The 20,701-nt window shown below is 37.1% G+C and overlaps 2 protein-coding genes across 2 annotated transcripts in view; both read right to left on the bottom strand.

The window, feature by feature from the left end:
- Positions 1–2,374: 2,374 nt before the first annotated feature.
- On the bottom strand, positions 2,375–14,184 carry LOC134670944 (uncharacterized). Its single transcript, XM_063528777.1, has 7 exons — positions 14,006–14,184; positions 13,665–13,770; positions 13,241–13,360; positions 10,584–10,724; positions 9,479–9,545; positions 8,811–9,002; positions 2,375–3,710 (listed from the first exon to the last, which is right to left on the bottom strand). The coding sequence occupies exons 2-7, from the start codon at positions 13,722–13,724 to the stop codon at positions 2,746–2,748; spliced, it is 1,545 nt and encodes a 514-aa protein (XP_063384847.1). The 5' UTR covers positions 13,725–13,770; positions 14,006–14,184; the 3' UTR covers positions 2,375–2,745.
- A 2,161-nt stretch (positions 14,185–16,345) lies between these two features.
- The window catches only part of LOC134670937 (protein mini spindles), a 63,084-nt gene continuing 58,728 nt past the window's right edge, over positions 16,346–20,701 (bottom strand). Inside the window, exon 37 of the mRNA XM_063528771.1 lies at positions 16,346–20,636. Coding sequence (XP_063384841.1) covers positions 20,541–20,636 — 96 coding nt within the window. The 3' untranslated portion in view covers positions 16,346–20,540. The remainder of the gene's footprint in view (positions 20,637–20,701) is intronic.

Below are 20,701 nucleotides of genomic sequence, written 5' to 3'. Positions count from 1 at the left end.
AATGTACCTACAAATTCGTCAACACTGTGGAAATTATACTTATTTACTCCATGCATAAAGCAACGATGTACCTATGTGAAACATGATATCATCATGAAAGACTATGTAAACTTATGTGACGAAAACGACAGTCAGACGGATACAAGGCGAAAAAATTAAAGATACATGAAAATATACGGGTAGTAAAAATACACGACTCGTGTAAAACATACGCGTGATAATGATATAGGTACGTGTTGGTTATATTTTGGGTGTAGTTTACTTTTAGTTTTTTCTATTAATAAAACATGGGTTTCGTAGATTTTTTATTTTATTTATTTCATTGCATGTTTGAGAAAAGCACTATACATACCTCGGCGGGAAATGGGGTTGCCCGCGCTCAGACCTATCCGGCCTCGCTTCGCTCGGCCGTCTATATGTCTTCGGCCGGCAACCCCTTTCGTCCCGGCCTCTGTAGTAATGTACTATTTATAAACTATTGCGTCTTTCTATTCGAGGTTGAACATAAATAAAATTATAATAGGGTATTTACAATTGATATAAAATGCATTATACAACATACGATGGTCATTTCATAACAAGCAGGTGTCTATACAAATAACCGTTCTGGTTTAATTACTACAATTGGTGGTAAGTGTTAATAGTTAAAATTTATTTTTTATGATAATGAACACAAAGTAGATAGGGTAGATAAGATATAGTAGTAACTATGGGCTGCAGGCCTCGCCCGGCGGCCATGTATATTTGTTGTATATGTCGCTAACATAACATAGTACGTAGGCAAAATCCAAAAAATATAAGTATCTATTAATTTATATTGCGGACATGACATTTTCAGCGGAAACTAAAATTGTAAATTAAATAAAGTATCATTTCCGGAAGTCTTTTTTCAAGTGAATCTTATTGCAATATGGTCTATATTTGAAAGATTAGACTAAAATAACTTCTGCAATAATGTATTTAGTAAGTGCCCTATGAATGAAATAATTATGTGACTTCCGATGTCAAAATATACCTTATTGTACCTAACTACACAAGGTATTTTTTGATATGCAAAGCCACAAGTTCCATTATGTATATAGGGCAGGAATTCAGATCTCAAAAGGGAAGCTAAGAAAGATCTAAAGAAGATAGTTCGAAAATGTAACTGTAGTCAATACGTAATTTTCATAGATTTCGTCAGGTGACAACCGAAACTCACTAATTACTACCACAAGTTAATAGCCATAGTGAACCATATTTATACCTAAATAAGGTTGATTTTTGTTCAATATTTTCTTAGTAAGTTTAGTTTTAGTGAGTTTTGCTTGTCACCTGATGATTTTTAAATACCTGTGCCTACCTTGCCTGGCCCCTTCACGCACATATTTTAACAGACTGGAGTTATTAAGAAATGTTTAACACAAGGTTGGATTATAAAATTACAGAAATAACCGATAAAACATTTCTACATATTCCCCTTAGATTTTTACAAAAAGACAGGGCTTTTAACTGTAAGTTGTAAATAATTTATTTAATGTTCGTTACATAATTGTGTCTCTTTTACAGAGTAATGTTATTTGTATCACAAATCATTCTGTAGCATGCCTGTTTCAATCGTACCACACTGATGCGCTTACATGATCATTTCAAGCCTTAACTATTAGCAAGTCTACAAATGGTCATTTAAGCATGGTTCAAAATAAAAGCCTTAGAACAGAATTACTGAACCTTTTTACTTGTGATGACTCCGCATGCTTGGAATAAATTCACCATGATAACGTATTGTTACTGTGTAATAATGTTATTACAAGTAAAACTAGCCTCAAAGTTCATCCGTCTGCTGTACTCATTATCAAATAATTCTAGTTAAAATATCAGTTTTAACAAGGTACTTTAATTTTAAATTATTTTACTTTTGATGCTAAGACGTGTAAAACTCGAGCAAAAAACTTTTGCGGTTCTAAGGCTGGGTACTCTGTGACACTGTACTTACTAACGTAGGTAAACCCTAAGCCCAAAACGATGTATATTATGTATCATGTGCCCAGGCACAAAAATCTTTAGTGACGCCTCAACTTTCGAGGAATTCGTTTCGAATTTATTATATTAAAGCTAAGGTGTAAACATATTAATATGAACTTCTTTTGTGAATAAGAATTGTGTCGCGTCGGTACGTTTTATTAACAGCATTATGTATGTATATTACATTTTTGGATCAAAACCTTGGCTTCTTATTTCTAATTATTTATCTAAGGCGATTCTGGCAGTGCAATTTCTTTTTTAGCTTGACACTTAGTCGGATGACAAGCAAAAGTCACTAAGTACTATCAAAAACATAAAGTAACAATGCACTTTATTACATTTGTAACACGGTTTATTGTCCAATAATTTCTTTGGTGTTAGTTAGTGACTTTTGCTTGTCACCCGACGAATATAAGAGTTAAGTAGCTCAAAAAGTAGTGCCAATATTTTTGCTACATCGTTGAACAGAACACTAATTTACTAGCATAACTTTCCGAAAACATGCATTTCCGTATCACAATAAATTAAACTTATCATTTTAACAACTAAACTTCAATAGAAAAATTGCATCAATGGCATTAACAATCTCAGAAACACACTAAATTTGTAGTGATGTAAAACAATACAAGTTGTAACTTGTATGAACACTTATAATTTAAATTCCCTATGCTAACTTTTAACTAACATCTTAAAACCTAAAAATTTGTACGTTCTTCGTATATTTAAGACTAGAATCCGAAATCATAACACGTCATCCAAAATATTATCTATGTCACTAATAAGATCTCTCTCAATGTTTTCCGAATTGGAGTTCTTTTGACAACTGGCGACTACATCAGGAACGTTCTTTATTAGACCTAGGTCGTAGTCTGATATCGTGACTTCGCAATCGTCCGCGTCATCACTCAGATCTACAACATCTACGTACTCTGCCGTTTTACTATTGTCTTCATCATAAGATAAATCTACATTTGTGCAGTCTGATATATCGATACTTACTATTTGTACTTCTGTGTCTGAGTCGTCCGCCTTAGCCACGGGCTCCTTAGCCTCGCTATTAATACTCCTATTTCTAATTAGTCTAGGCTTCGAGGTGGTCTCTGCTAGTTTGATTTTTTTGAACTCATGGCAGTTGTCTACTAATTCGTCCACTTGGACCTCGTAGACGTCGCTCAGCTCTGATAAGGTCCGCTTTCTGCTGACGTCGCTACTTTCACTGAGCCTCTGTTCCGGTTTAGATTGGTTAGCCGGAGGCGCATTATGATCAACCTTTTTGTAAACTATAGAATTACTTCTGACGACCTTTATGATTTTATCACCGGTGGTCGTGACAGATTCTTGCGTAGATAATTTCCTTTTTCTTAGATTGAGCGTGATGGGCGCGCTGTGGACGATGGCGTCGCTTTTTTTTCTAGCTCGGATCTCGTCCAGGGAGAGTATTTTGAAGTCGAGCGAGCTGCGGCGCTCGGTGGCCTGTTTACCTGCGAGTTCGTCGAGCGAGAGCCGGTCGTACTTGGTGGAGAGGTTTGTACGGATGATCTTGCGATCTTTAGGGGGGTCGGTTGGGAGATTCTCGTAGCTGTAGTAGGCGGCCGCCTCGGCCTGTATGCGCTCGAGAAGTAACAGTTCCTGCGACTGCTTGTCTTGTGGCGGCGAGGAACCCGCCTTAGTGGGCGTGGAGGAAGGCGCGCTCTCGTTATCGGACTCTGCAAGAACACACAACGACTCAGTCGAATGCTTAAGAACGATCAACGATTTTCGTAATTAGTTTTGAGCCCGCGCTCGACTTCGACCAAGTTAGTTGTGTGTTCTCGCCGGTTCGATCTGAAAGTGATCGGGGGTACTCAAAAATAATTACAAAAATCATATTATGAAACTTTTTTATTTACTCGTCGGTATATTAAACACAATTTGATTAAACGAAGCCAAAGTACACGTTCCAATACGAATTTCGATCGGTTCGAAAGTTTACTAGCTTAAAATAAAGGTCTCAACACACGCGTCACTAATTAAACATATTTTGAAATTCTTATACAAAGTAAGACTAAGATTAACATAACAACAACCCCTGAATGCGAACATTTGCCGCCGGCTCCGCCGAGGCTTCTACCTTCCTCACACAATACAATCGGTATAAAAACACCAACGCGGCGAGCCGCGGCCGCTCGCGCCGCGCCGGTCCGAGTCACTCCGGCCATCAGAGGCCCTACTGCGAAAAACGAAAATCTAAATGACGTTATCTGCTTCTCTATCGCTCTTGCATAATCAAGCGACTGGGAGGCGAATAAAGAAATTTCCATTTTCGCAGTAGGGCGGGGTCAGCAGCGGCGGCGGCGGCTCGGCGCTAACACTTCACGGGACGATTTCACTTAACGTGAAATTTTACATTTAACAGAAAAACTTTAACATTCCAACAATTAAACTAGTGATAATTAGCCCGGAGGACCATAAAAACTATTCCTACTGAAGTCATCGAAATAGCTGCGTTCAGGAAAATAAACCTTTTAATTCGCGCCCCTCGTTATACATTAACACAACAAATTAACTTATAAATATTTTTATTGGCAAACACGGTTCTCTTTCACTAGAGCATTTTTTTTATGTAGAAAATAAGAACGTTCTTTTTTTTTGTTTTCGTCTCTCCATATCTTAAACTATCCCCCACCAATAGAGATTATTCTTTTATATTACTTTTAATATTGATAATTATAGTTTTATATATAAATAATGACTAGGCGTACCGTGGACCATAGACAAATTATTTTAACAGTACCTATTTCATTTGTCGTGACATTTTTGCTATTTTTTTTTTTGTAATAAATATAGGAACTTTACTCTCAGTGCAAAAATATAAAAAATAACATTACCGAGAAGGTTCCAGCAAATGATAAGTGTGAATTTGAAACGTACCGCGATGCTACGATAACGTACGGGACTAATCGGAGCCATGTCGACAGTACGGGACACTACTCTATACACGCTCAACACTGTTAGCTTTTCGTTATATGTTACCCTCCTAAATTGGTAATACGATCTTAAGCACGATAATTTTGTTATTAAATAGAGAGCACAGCAAAATAATCTGTTCCTAAGTTTCAGTCGGCAATTATGGAACTGTGCTGTCTATGTGATGTATAACTAGTTTTTTTTTTATTATTTATTAGCTCTATCTAATGCTCTCGGTGCACGAGTACGAAGTACCGGCGCACGCGACGCCCAACATCCTAAATGCTAACATACAAACGATTTAAAGGCATAAAGCTTTTTTTTTTCTTTTTTTCTTCGCCTATATATATCAGTTACAATATTCGTGTATATATATTTTTATTTGTATTTTTATATATTATTTATCCTATTTATTATGTACTGTTCTATTATAGACAAAGATTATTAAACATCTATTTAAAAACCCTACGCCGGCGATGTCTGCCGCGCCGTGGGTGCGCGGCGGACACCGTCGCCTGCGATATTACTATACGATAAATGAAAAAGCGAGAGATATTCATGTATGAATCTAATTAGCTAAGATATGAAAGTGGTTATATTTCCTAATGTATTGCACATACAAAAATACCGACTCTGCTTTTCTCCGTTGCCGTCTTAGAAGTCGGACAGAGAGCCATAAATAAATCTTTCTCTGAGATTAATACTCATATATTTTATGCTCGATGGTATACAAATAGAACTAAGCATTTTCTACGTAAGAGAACCAAACAAAACGACGCCTCAGTCGGCAGCTCAACGTAAACCTAAATAAAACATCTCGTTAAATATAACTTGGAGCCAGTCCCGCGCACCTCGCGCGCGACTCGATCCAACTAACACTACATCAATAAATACTATATTAATTGACTACTGAAGAAAAAATTTAAATACATTTTTACCTTCAATCAAACAGATATTCAGTTAATAATTCGTCCCGCCACAAACTGGGAAGACAAACGAAATAAAAGTATTCTCTTCACAAGACGTCTACTAAACTAAATCAAATTGCAAAAACCGCGTCCTGTAAATTATTTAAAACAATTCGCAGTTTGTTACTAACCGGGGGCAGTGTGGTCGTGTGACTACCCACCGAAATATCGTCTATAAAGTTTTCTTTCCGCCGCTTTTACCTATTATGCATACTTTAACCCCAAACCAAGTTTACGCGTTATACTCTGGGGCTTTTTTGTGATATTTATTGTTTCGTTTGCTTGGTATAACCGGCGGAAAGAGACCACTTGCGTTCTCGACGTGTGGTGTTGGCACTTGTAGTTTCTAGTTTAGGTCCGCGACGGCCATCGCTCGGTCGTACATTCTCGAAGCGCAATTTTCGCCATTTCTCGACATTCCAAAGACAGAATCTAAACCGACCATAGTGCCACACAGCACTGAGCTTCTTCCTAAAGCACAGTGATTCATTATAATTAAATTAGTGAGTGAGCTTCCGAAAGTATATTATAATAATTTCATTCTTATCCTACACTATTAGAGTTTCCAATTTGAGTTACATTTTACAGCGTACAAACAGTTCTTTTCATGAGCCGACTATATCATCGGTAAATATTATACTATTCACAATTGTAGCTAAACAAAGCGATTATTGAAAACTCTAGTGCGTTTATAACAATCATGAATCCGAGGGACCATCGTGTCCGCCACAAAACTAGTCGGAAACGTCGACAATAAATAATCAATAGATTATAGACTAAATTGAATCCATTTGCTAAGACTTGGCGACGTTTTCGACGAGATTATATATTAACAACAGCGCCTATTAAGCCCCGCCATTCGATTTGAGAGGTACTTTGCGGTGTAACTGATGTGTTATAGTTGTTACATTACATTCCGGTCACCTTGCTAGCTATTTGCCTTTGACTAACAAGTACACTAACAGGATTTTTAACAGACCGGTACTTTCACCAAACAAATGTGTGTCTAGTCTAGTGACAATCATAATACTGCGATGAATAACACATTTTGTATATGTATACATAATACAAAGTACAACACAGACTTAAAATTCTATTCTTAGGTAGGTATTATTGATAACTTTCTATTTACGGACTATCCTGCTGAGTCGGGACCATTTCGTGACCATGGTAGTATTACCTGTTGTTTTATCTATAAGTTTTGTCACGAATAAAAACATTCTATTCTATTCTATTCTATTTTAATTACATCATTGGTAATGTTTAAATAAAAATATTGTAACAACTATAACCCGACGACAGTTACAACCAGGTACTAACACAAATGGGAAATTACTTAAAGGATCTAGCTAACATTTATCATACAACCATTTTATTTTGGTCTTATTTATTTAAAAAATCACATTACTAACACTAAGTTTCAATAAATGATTCGACCGCTTTTTATTTTCAATTCACGTGAGGCGGAGGTACACTGTAAAAAAAATTGTTACCCCCTGACCCTGCGATCTATTTCATTTAATTCAAAATTAACTAGAACCGAAAATGAGAGGTCCAAACCATTGATGGACTACTTTTAATTTTCTATCAAACCGTTTTCAATATTGCGCCACCAATTTAACATCAATTCTACTTGATCCAGTAAGAAATTCCCAATGTTAGTATTCAAGACACAGTTACAATAAAATACTACAACCCTCAAAGTCTTTCAAATCAACAGGAAGACTAATTCGCTTCATACAATAATTACAACCATTAGCAAATATTGCATTACAAGTAATTTTAAAACTTACTTGATTTCTAACATTCAGGGCAAATCTGATGCCTTTAAATGGCGTAGAATTTAATCGTAACTGTATCAAAATATCTAATATGACAGAAAACCGAGCGATTATAAAGGGATCTATTACATATTAAGACATCAAAATACTTTTCATCTTAAAATGTAACTTTACTCTTTAAAAGTCAGTATTACCGAGCGATTCGACCAAATATTTTTTTAAATAGATATTCCGCTAATATTATTTATTCAACGCTAATCAAATGAATTTATACTCCAAGGAATTAAGTAATTAATTACTGTTACTTCGTTTCTTTAGCACTTGCAATTTGCAAAACGCTTTTTTGTTTGTTATGGTTCGTTCAACCTTACCAACCCAACCATTCTGGCTTCATATATAAGCTTTAAAGTCAAAGACGTAATCGTAGTTTGACTAGGTTTTCATTTAAACGCGAGTAACAATTTTTTCTTTGACCACATTTTTTTCTACTACTGCATTTTCATATTTCGGCCAGAACCTACCCCTCAGATATACTAGCGGAATTAGTGTTGGGTAGGACTAGAGTCCTTTGAGTCCTTCTGCTTCAAGACTCAACTCAGTTTTTCACTCTTATAATTAAGTCTAAACTCGAGTTCTTTTCAACTTGATAGATACCCCGAGTCTTTTGTAGAGACTCATCCTTTTCAGAGAACTCTCGATTTTTATTTACAAACAAATGCGAAATGCATTCTCTTTATGTATAATTTCTGGATTAGGTACACAAGTCATACAATAACGCCTAATTTATTTACGGAGTCTTTATTTGAAGGCTTGAGTCCTTTCGAGTTGCTCTTAAAAAAGACTCAACTCGGGACTTAAGACGCATAAGTTTTTTAAACGCAGAGTCTCGTAAAAATGAGTCGAGTATTTTCAAATCCAGACTCAAAGGACTCGAGTTCCTACTATTTAGAGATAACCGGCAATACCATTTTTTTAAACATGTTACAGGTGATTTTTAAAAAATTGTCCGATAATACCGTTCAGTAACGCCGTTCGGCCCGGGCTTAATCCCTAGCGTGCCTCTCAAATCGGTCGATCGGCAGGCGGGGTCTGTTTCAGTAGAGTCGCATACCTTCCTCGAAGTTGACGACGAGCTGGTCCTGGCTGAGGTAGGGGTTGGGCGCGTCGTGGGCGTGCTGGTGCACGTGCGCGTGCGGGGCGTGGACGCCCACGTGCGGCACGCCGCCCACCAGGCGCCGCAGCGGCAGCTCCGCCCCGCCCGCCACCGCCGGCAGCGCGTCCAGGATCGCGGGGTCCAGCACTACTGCAAGTGCAAACGTGTTGACATTAGGGCTCATTTAGACGAAGCGAGAAACCGCATGCGAGTTTCATTACATTGCGGTTGTCGATCGGTCGGTTGGATTGGACGTAACCAACAGTCCGCAATGTAACTAAAATCGCATGCGAGTTCGCGAGCTGTGTAAATGAGTTTTAAATAAAAAATAGGGTATTTGACTGTATTTAATATAAATTACTTTACATCATGCGTGAAATAAGGCACCAGAAAATTGGTGGATAGACAGCAGTTATTTTTAGACACAATTTATATTTTAAAACCCGTATAAATCTATAAAGATGCTAGTGTTTCATATAAATTCTATTAGAAAAATCGTTTTGACAGTGCGAAAAAAGATACCGATTTGACTAGGAGTCAACCATATTGAATTTCGACCGTGTCTTCTGCGATCTGATATCGCAGCAGGAGAAAGATGGGTTAAACAGCTGTGAACGTGGTATTACCTTGCCGCTGCTGCTGCCAGAAGAGCGGCAGCGGCTGCGGCTGCGGCTGCGGCGCCGCCGCGCCCGCCTCCGCGCCCTCCGCGCCCGCCGCCGCGCCCGAGCCCGCGCCCGCGCCCGCGCCCGCCGCCTGCAACCACAGATCATCCTGTTTACCTTACCATTCTATCAACTCATAGACTAAAGCTTCGTGACTTAATACTGGCCGGAAACATATTGCGACCGGAGGAGTCAGTCTCTCGAGATCAAAAAGATCCTGTAGCCGTTTGAAGTTGCAGGTTTGGATCGAGAGTTGTAGTAGGTGGCGATTACGATAGATCGGGGATGGTCGCAGTGATACTTAGGCATTGGAGCCTTATATAGCCCTTAACACGAAGAAGAAGGGGAAGAAAAGCCTCTGTAGTCTGTATCTTTAGATATTTAAATAAAAGTAAACAAAATCTACCCTAAAATGGGTCCTTAAGCCGGTTGAGTTTAGATGAAAACATTAAGTGATCAAATAATGTAGGTTGAGGTCGGGTCGTTCACTGATCCGGGAGGTTTTGTACTTGGTCGTTTAACCAATAAATGTTATAACTACCCGAAAATGTACAAATTGTTTGTTTACTTTTATTTAAATACCTAAAGATGGCAGTTATAATATACAACTCTATTGACATCTGTTAAAGTTGAAATTTAAACAAATAATTTTATATGACATGCAGTATTAGGATGGGGGGAGGGGATTAAAGGTAACTTATTACAGCAGGATATGCCTGTTCCTCTTGACTTTACAAACAAAATTAATAAAACCAATCGAAATATCGTATCTCCCAATAGAATAAAAGATCGAGTAGAAAATGGGCGATTTTATCAAAAGTTGTAAACTACACATTCAAGGTTATTTCTACTCAGAATAATGAGCTCTTTCGATCTTAACAAGTGCAAGTAAGTGTCCTAAGATTTCATAGACCTCTCTCTTCTTTCATCCATCTTGACTATTTTGCTCAAGACTGCTACTCTCTGCTTTACTAACCAGCTCCTTCACAAAATCCTAGCTATTTACTTATCACTTTGTGTCGGATGCTCGGAGACCCTATTTTAGAGTCAGGTACGGGTAACTCACAGCGATGGGCTGCTGCGGGACGGGCTGGCTGGGCGCGATGCCGTCGGTGCGGGCGTCCGGGTTCTTGTGCATGAACGGGCAGTGCTTCTTGCGGCAGCCGCCCGGCTGGTTCTCCCAGTAGCAAGGGATCTGCTTGCGGTTTTTCTGTAATTAACAATGATTATGTTAATAGAGATCGTCTCGATCGTTATCGTCTCAAACTTTAATTTGCAGTTCAGAACTTCAGATCTTTTGAATTGCTAAAACTAATGGTATGCACAAACAATGCAAGGTGACATAGGCAGTCTTTTACTTGTTAAAAACTATTTGTTGGCCACACTATTTAGTTAATTCTATTATTATTTTAGATGATTCAAGGCTTTCTCCGTAAACTTAATAATTGTTAATATTTGTAGATGACACATCTAAAATGTGAGATTGTGATTTCATACTAAATTAGTGTGGTGACCAAAGAGTTATCTTAGCAATAGAAATGAATGCTGTTGATTAATAAGTTTTCTGTAGTGTTACTATACTAACATTCTTCCTTACACTTCAGTGATTGTACTCAGCAGAACTATGAAATTTCTAATGCAATTTTAGCAAAATATAATTAGTAACAGCTGATATGGTGCTAAAGTTCATTTATTTATATGTTGGAGATAAATTTCATGAAAGAGTCAGGATATGAAAGAGCCGCTTGCATTACTTCTGTAGTTTCAGAACGAATTTTGTATAAGTACGTATTTATATATTTGTAGTTGACGAGAAATCAATTTTGTAACGTAAAACCTAACATAAACACCAGAATAAACAGTGGCGGATTTTCAGTCTTTGCCGCCCTAGTCCTCAGGCCCTGTAGCCGCCCCTTTCAAGGCACCCATAATATTGACTACATTTTGAGTTATTTCTTTTTACCATCAGCGAATTTTTTGTAACAATTTGCCGCTCCTAAATATCTTGCCGCCCTAGGCCCGGGCCTACTGTGCCTTAGGGCAAATCCGCCACTGAGAATAAATATTAATTAATAAAGTAAACAGCAAAATACTGGTAAGTGTGCTAATCAGCTAGCATGACCTTATTTATTTTATTTTTTTACTAAGAAATAGTACAAAAAAGATAAGCAGGTGGTAGTTTGTAACACAATCATACAAAGATATAACAATCATACAAAGGCAATATAGGATTGCCTTTGCCCTTGCCCTTTAAAGTTTAAAGGATCTCTTCCAATGTGCTCCCAATAGTTCCAATTAACCTTGACAAAATAAAAAGTAACAGTCTCATAATCAAAACAATTCTTAGAAACAGTATTACAGATCAGATAATACAAACATAGTTATTTATTTTTCACAATATTAAAATGTAATCTCTTCGGGGAATCACAGGTTATTATGTCAACAAGCCTAGCCTGTTGTACTTGCGAAATCTCATTTTTATGTAGAGTGTCATCAATGCAAAGTGTAAGGTCACTCTTGAATTTGTTCAGATTATTTTGACACTATGAGCAGCGGACTCCTTTCTGAACCTTCTATTTTGTGAAGTAGAAAGTTTATTTAATTCTGTCATACTTGTATTTCATTTTCAGTGTATTATTAATTGTAATAAATTCGTGACTTGAATTAGTGAAGACAATCATGAAGAATATAAAAACAACCACCCAGTAATAAATATTCAATGTTAGTATGTCTTAAAACAGTTTAAATTCGAGTAATAAATATCCTACCCCATTTATGTAAAATTGTTAGGTAAAAACAACATTTATGTAAAATGAGGTATCAAATTTAATGACACTTGGTAACTTTATTAAGTTGACCTTTCATCAGGTAATGTCCGAAAATGATGATATTTACTAATCTGGGCAAAACATATGACACATACAACTATATTCTGGTTTTCCCACCACAAACACTATTGATGTTATTCAATCTGTCCTTGTCTGTCCTTATCTGTTCTTATTTTGACTTATGTATTTGTACGAAAGGAATAAAATAAATTAACTAATTGACGCTTGTAAAGTTTTATGAACAGTGATCGGGGAATGTATTTGTACGAAAGGAATAAAATAAATTAACTAATTGACGCTTGTAAAGTTTTATGAACAGTGATCGGGGATTTGGTTGCCACTAGGGATAAATAATGTTTTTTTTTTCTTATGAAATGTTTTTAGTAGGTAATTGTATTTCAAAAAGGTTAAGTTACTGCTTTGAGAATAATTCAATCTATATTGCGGGCTTACTCCCATATCCATACAAAAAATTCTACTAGATCCCGCAGCGATGCAACCAAATAAGGGTATATATGTTTCTCAAGCTGATTTAATAGAAGCTAAAGCATATGTCTCTATGAACAATTATTTCATGACACAACAGCCGTGCCTTACACCAAAGAATATGATGGCACACCTATTGTGTCAAGACATCTGCACCGAATCGGTTAAATTTGTACTATCACTATAAGGGACTTGTGCCTGAAATAAATTCAATCGCACAAATGAAGGCAACAATTTGTTTCAACACCTATACCTAGATGGATAGCAGTCCCAACCAACACAGCAAAAGAAAACTTCAAGGTATTTTTTGGCTAGCTAATATTGGGCCTATGAGATCGAAGGGGTTGAAGCACCCAATACACATGCATTTTTAAGAAATAAGCATTATTAAGGACTTCATGTTTGCACTTACCCTGAGCTCCATGTGGCGGAGTTTGCACCGTTTGTCCATGCACTTGCCCTGTTGCCAGGCCGAGCACATGGTCTCGCACCCCAGGGCTGAAGGCTCATGTCGGAACACACAGTTGTCCCCCTGACACATTATGTAATATTTAGCATCATTATCTAATCACCCTGATTGATGTAATCATTTTATCTATAAGCTATAGTACAGTTTTACAGTATAATGCATAATTTTAATGTTGATAACAGTTCATCACAAAAAAGAAAGAGATTCATAGATAGAGATAATAGAATATCTTGCTCTGTCGAACACCAAAAATACTGATAAATCTAAGACGATCAGTAGAACTTCAATTGTTTGGGATATGCTAATAGGCCTCGTTTAACTACCCTACAAAAAATATAACAATTAGAAGATCAGCAAAACGCCTTACCTTGGTGCATGTGGAATAATAGTAGAAGTAACAATCGTTGAATTTTCTTGGGGACTCCATGGTGATCTTCCGGCGAAGGTCTGCGAGTTACGCGAACACCATGTACCTAATGCCGACACACGAAAACAAGAGTTATTTTAGAAACACAACCCAATCTGAGCAAAATATACCACAAAGAATCGCAATGATTTTGATTTGAGGATAACACGTGGAATTAGCCTACAAAATTGGATTTTTTTGAGAATTTTCCATTTTGACAATTCGTAGAGCACGTCGCGGCTAAACAAGTTCCAAATTAAAAAGTTACAACGCATTGATCCATTTTCAAACACGTTACTCACCGTGCACTGGTCGAACTAAAATTAATTAAATTAAAACAAATATCTACACAACCGAGCTATCTAACACAAAATAATACGAAAGTCAAGTCACTATTGGAAAGACGTGTAGATATGGCGGACTTTCATTTCATATCCACCCACAGACTTTTTTCATTCGTATTCACTCCTTTATTACCACGTTGTCTATGATTACTCTATTGAATGATAGGGAGTATAGGGACGTCCTTTATTATCTAAACATTAGTGTCGAACTATCGATATATTTTTTATTGTCATCACTGATCCATTTTGCATCATTTGCATGTTGTAACATAAAATCCTGATAGATTCATAACGGCCTATTACAATCATGGATGTTCACGTGACATTTTTAGATTCATGCCCTTATCGTTCAGTATACTTATATGGTGGTTTAATACAATTGTGGTGGTTAAGCGACGTAATGCATATAAAATTTGCCACTGACAGTGACCGCATACAGCTTTCTACTCACCTCAATGTAAAGCAGACATATTATAATCGGCTATACTATAGTACGATTCATTGTTAGGCAGGGTAAGGAACGGCCACGAGCCCCGAATGGCCCCGTGTGCCCTTATGGTAAAGACGGTATACTGGTATTTAGATAAATAAAATAAATATGTATAGATGGTCAAGCAAATCTTGTCCGTAGAAAAAGGCGCGAAATTCAAATTTTCTATGAGACGCTATCCCTTCGCGCCTACATTTTTCAAATTTGCCGCCTTTTTCTACTGACAAGATCTGCTTGACCAAGTATATATAAATATATAGTTAGTTAGTTAACAAGTTTGTGTGTGTACCTACTTACATTTATTGTAAGATTAAAATGTGTCACTAACGAAATTGATCCTTTATTGGTCTTGAATAAATTTGATTTAATTTATTTTAATTTTAATAGGCACGCGGCCCTATTCTAGATTCTAGAAGATAGCTTACGACTACAATAATTTAATAAAATTGCAATAATGTTACTAGAGATAGACCAAGATAAGTTTGCAGCGATTTTGATAGCCCCGACTTTGCAAGTGTTATTTTAAACGTCAAACTTCTATAAAATTATGACATATAAATAACACTTGCACAATCTGGGCTGTCAAAATCGTTGCAGAGTTATCAATGGTCTAACTCTATTACGGCAGCGCAGGGGTATTCAAAAAGCCTCCTCCACACTCGTGCGCGAATCGCGGCGCGAAGCCGCGAACGCGAGTGTGGCGTCGATTTTCGCAGACAGCGAAATCGACTCCACACTCGCATTCGCGGCTTCGCCCGCGATTCACGCGCATAGTCTGGAGGGGGCTTAAGATCGACACTCGACAGACTTTCTCTACTAGTGTGAACAACACTAGATTACCATAGACCTAAAAATCTGCTTCTACTTTTTTCTTATTAAGAGCAGTGTACACGATCGGAAAAATTACGTACTGCCTGACTAGGTGTAGTACAAAGAATATAATACTCACTAGTGTAGTACGTATAGAGGGCGAGTGATCGATCATAGTGCATTTTTTAAAGTTATAGTTCGGCCAGGGACTGTCTCATTTTAAACATAGACAAAGATAATCATGCTGTGTTTTTCTTACGCTAGTACCAATACCAACACCCAAATGAAAGCGACGAATGTAGTTTTTTTCTTATTTACTGACAAATTTGGTTTGCCTGATATTTTATATTTCTGTCGCACACTTTCTACCAAGAAATAGAGTCTGTGCGGAAAGAGAAGAGTCGTGAAATGTAGGGGAGCCCATAAATTCTACGACTCTTCTCTTTCCGCACAGACCCTACAGGGGAATAACATAGTTTTGTCCCTCTCAGCAAAAAGTACCGGCGATCAATGTTATTATAGTTTCTCACATAGGCATTATTTCCCCCATATTTTACAGCTGGTAACTACTGACAAAGAAAATCCGTTATTATTCTACCACAAATTTACTTTGGTCAGCTGGAAATTTTTGGTCCCAGTAGATACCAATCATAAAACTGTTTGACTGGGTACTGGGTGGGTGATACCACAACTAATATTACAAGCGGAACTCCTTTTCTAATAAGTCAAATTAGCATTAGAAATAAGGTAAACAATCTTGATGTGTCTTTTAATTGCAAAACACATTTTAAAAATAAGTTATGGCAAATATGTAACAATTATGAATCTAATACGATCATTTATATTCTTCTGCTTTCATAAGTAATAGTTACTGATTTTTAAAAAGCGTTTTTCAAGTAAAAGACGAGTCAGGATCGCTTACCTTCTTTCATGTTTTTTCTAATGCTAAAAAACGAACTATAGTCAATAAACGATACGAGCAATGAAACAATTAGGTATTCAGTGTCGTATGAACTTTATAATTAATAATAGGTAATCATGATTTTAATACATTAATTTACATGTAATAAATAAATGCTAGTAATTAATGAAGTCAAATCTGTTAAAAACAATAAAGAAGATACAACCGCTAGACTAAAGAAACAAAGCAAGGCTTAAATATAAACATGCCTTCAGTTTTGGACACAATCAATAAAGATTTACCCCCTTATTAATAAAACCTTACGGGCCTGATTTAGCTAAATTATGTTTTATCCCTTTCTTACAAATCCATAAGTCAAAATGACAGATAAAGACAAACGATTCGTAGCTAATTCACGCCAGTAACGCGTTTTTATGAATAATTGGGCTATAACATAGATTTTAAAGCATTGCTATGCTTCTAAAGCATAGCAAATACGGCCTAGTTATAAAAGACGCTACGCTATTTAAAAGCTGCATTTGAAACGCGTATACACTGAAGAGCCTTCAAAGCATTCAACAGGCCCTTGTATAAAGCATTCTGTTGAATGCTAATACTACAGATGTAGTGCATCATTATTTTCCATCGTATTTTTACGCAAACTAACGAACGTGTCTTGCTATTTCAGTCAGTCTCGGTACAAAAAGTACTGAGATTTACATTATGCACTACATTTGTAATGTAAACTGCCCTACACACTGTGTATTTTTTTATAATGCGTCTATAACTAGGGCGCTTAAAACATTAAACAGGCAAATGATAAGGCGCTCAACCAGTCATCGACTGCTACTTCTATACCTAAAGGACACGTGATAATGAAAATATATGTAACAGTAATTTTACTATCAGCCTAAGTGGTCTATTTGAATACGATACAGAACCATTACTTTCACGCCCCAAACTAACAGTTTTATAATGGAATAGGGCGACTAGTTTACATGATGAATGAAGAATGAGATATGAACATTTTGTACATCGAACCAATACTGGAAAGGGAATGTTTTTTTTATTTTTTATGTAGGTTTAGTTTTGCCCACAAGTCGCAAAATTACTATAATTATAACATTATTTTAAATCATATCAGTCTAGCTATATTCCGACTTGTTTTAAAAACTGGAGTAATATTTGTAGTAAAATAAACTATAAACTATGGCCTCATCGCAGCTTAACCAAGTTTTTTACAAACCTACTGGATGACCTCTACTCGCTTCAACCAACACAAGATAAACCATAACATGAGTATTAGATTAAAACAGTCTTAGAAACATCTATACGCTCAATTAAAACTAGATCAGGAATTAGGCAAGGACTTAAAACAGACAAGATGCTATAGATGCATTCACACCACTTAGCGCCATTTGCACCATTCCACTAACCCGGGGTTAACCGGTTAAACCTGGAGTTACCATGGTTACCAGTACAATTTGACACTGGGTTAACGGTTTATCGGATTAACCCCGGTTTACTGGAATGGTGCAAGTGGCACTTAAGGGTAACTTACAGTTACTTACTGTTGCTTCACAGAAGCACGGAATAAATAATAATACTAGGTACAGAAGGTTCACTCTCTAACAAAACGTGTCTAAACGACAGATATGACCGCTAGGAGGCGCAAGCAGGCGTCCGTTCCGTAGAGGTGCGTGGCAACTAATACTGTTAGACACCAAAATTGGTGTGGGCCGCATGTACTTATAGCGACGCAACGAAATCGCGGAGTGAGCCATGCCTGACAGTTAACTGCGGTGTGGATGCACCGTTACCGATAAAATGTCCCGCAGTATCGATAAATATTAATGATTCCCGACCTAGTTACATCACATCATACATATTTATATAACAATATCCATTAAAAGAATACGTGTGAATCGCCAATAATAGTCTTCATGCGCGATGAAAACTACATTGATCTGATAAACATACAAAATAATAGCACTATAGATTTTAGCAATGGAATTAGTCTATAGACTAATATAGATATTAATATTCGTGAATATTGTGTTTTGGCTAGTTTTACATGGTTACAAAATTACTGAATATTTAATTTATACACAGATAAATTTGATCTATCATGGTTATTACGAACTGCTTATAGTAGTCGGCGAATACAAGATTTTTACAGATAAGTTATAATGAAGATGATATTTAAATTTTAATGTTTCATTTCAGATACGATCACAATATGTATTGGGCATTTTCCAGTGCAATCTAGTGCTTAAACACAGACATATCCATAACATTGAAGACACGATGGTTAACAACCTACGATTTAGAAATAAGTATACATCTCATGTCGAATATCATTAGTTTAACCTCGCTAATGTTTAAAATCATTCGTCATTATTTAAAAACGACCGTCATACCGACTTAACGAATATTACAGGCAAGACAACATAGGTTGCGCTGTTTCACGCTTCTCGATAAGCAAGTCTACATCGAACATACATTTAAATAAGTCTATGGCAAAAATTTCATGTTTGGTACAAGCCTTATTTCTCGCCGACTTTACTTTTCTTACCACAGGCAACTAATACTCATCGAGACAATTCTAAAAACCCCCAAGACTATTACGTTGCGTTGTTTCATCACAGAGTTCCTATGGCCACCTCCTGTCTCCATCATCAGATCAGCTCGATGGTACCATAACATTGCATTGACACCCGACTTACATATGTATGCAAATTTTCAGCTCAATCGGACATCGGGAAGTGGGTAAAATTAAGCTTCCAAGATTTGACCCACACTAGGTAACTAACAAACTTACATACTAACAGTGCAACAGTTAGTAACAAGGCAAGTTAAATAAAAGCTTGTAAAAATATCAAGATTGACGTAAAATCTTTTAACGATTTTAATAGTTTTTTTTTTTCAAGAACTTACTCGATGTAGACCTGTTTATCGAGCATGCGTAGTTCCGCTTAGCGAAACATAAGACCAACATCTAAAAGCCAATCTAACCGGAGAAATATCTAACAAAGTCATCCTATAATGCAGTAGTCCCTAAATGGATAACTAACAATGTCACAACTGAAAGAATAGTTAGTTCATTTACACAAGACAATTCATTTGTTTATTGAAAAATGAACCGTATTACGCACGTCTGAAGCATATTTTACCCTGTATAGGCTGTTTTTCACGTCATGCGTAAACGTTTCATCAAGTCGTGGACGCTAACATTTCCAATTCCAAACACATAGGCCTTTTATAAGATAATTAATACTAAGGTCGATAGGAACTAACTAAGAAATTGAATGTGGGTCCATGAAATTGTCATGTTTCCTATTGTCGATTTGAATTAAGGTAGGCAATCTATATTTTGTGATGTCTTGTTGTCATTTCGATAACTTTACCATGCAAGTTTAAAAACAACAGTGCACAATATTTTTACCCATACAATGACAACAAGTACCTATTGCTTCCATCCCATTCAGACCCATCCAACTTGCACAGATCTGCATAACTGATTTTTATAAATACTAGATTTCATGTTCAGTTGGGATAAACAAGTTTTGCTGGTCTGAAAGGTAATGCTTTCTACAAGATTGCCAATATAATATCGATAAGAACATTAACCTTTAATACGCCATCGTCGCACGAGAATGGTGACGTGATATGAAAACTCAAGAAGCGCAAAAAGTTCGACTTTAACTCACGCATTTTCTATAGATTTACTTTCTAATGGATTAATTAAAAAAAGGAAAAATTACGGCCTCTGGATCGCTCTGGATACGCCAGCGTTCTGCCAACTAAGCCACCAAGACCTAATCCATAGTCAGCCACTTTCCACTTTTGAATTTATTCTAAGCTTAATAGCAGATGCAGACTTATCTGCTTGTTAAAAAAAAATCTAACGGATTTTGACGAGGTTAACGTTTGTACTTCACCATTGACGTATAATGTCTAAGGACAGACTAATGGGGCACTAAAAATGGTACTAGTTCAGCGGTGTTACCCGCGAATCCCAGCCAATCGTGCTGTCTAACGCAACTAGTTGCGACCAATAGCGCGCGTAATGCGAACTCGTCAACCAATCGCGCGCGTGATGCGAACTCATCAACCAATCGCGTTGTAGCGGTGTCACACCGCTGTGCTGGCCCCTGTCGTGCCTCATTATTTTTGCCCGTAAAGCTAGTCCCTAGATATCTATGTCAATGTACTTCACGTATGGACGAGACGTCGTAAAGGTTAACCGTAACGCCGGGAACAGAGAGCTGCCTGGAGAGAGCGCGGCGTCCTTATCTCTTGGAGGAGCTTTTGATCTGTTGCAGTTTGAGGCGGAGCGCGTCTACTGCCGCCTCGTTCTTGTGCGACATCGACTGCGTCGAGTGGAGCTGGAAACAGATAGTTATATTAGAATAGCCAGAGATATTTGAACCTTTAGTGTAGGAAATAGAGT

This window comes from Cydia fagiglandana, chromosome 14 (genome assembly GCF_963556715.1).
Source record: "Cydia fagiglandana chromosome 14, ilCydFagi1.1, whole genome shotgun sequence".
In the NCBI taxonomy this organism is placed as follows: Eukaryota; Metazoa; Arthropoda; class Insecta; order Lepidoptera; family Tortricidae; genus Cydia; species Cydia fagiglandana.
This window is presented reverse-complemented; position numbering and strand designations above follow the sequence as displayed.

Coding starts and splice junctions, on each gene's coding strand:
- LOC134670944 (XM_063528777.1), bottom strand. CDS start 13,724: ATGGAGTCCCCAAGAAAATTCAACGATTGTTACTTCTACTATTATTCC. Junction 9,546..10,583: donor CCGTCCCGCAGCAGCCCATC/GCTGTGAGTTAC, acceptor GAGGGCGCGGAG/GCGGGCGCGGCGGCGCCGCA. Junction 3,711..8,810: donor CGTCGTCAACTTCGAGGAAG/GTATGCGACTCT, acceptor GTGTTCTTGCAG/AGTCCGATAACGAGAGCGCG.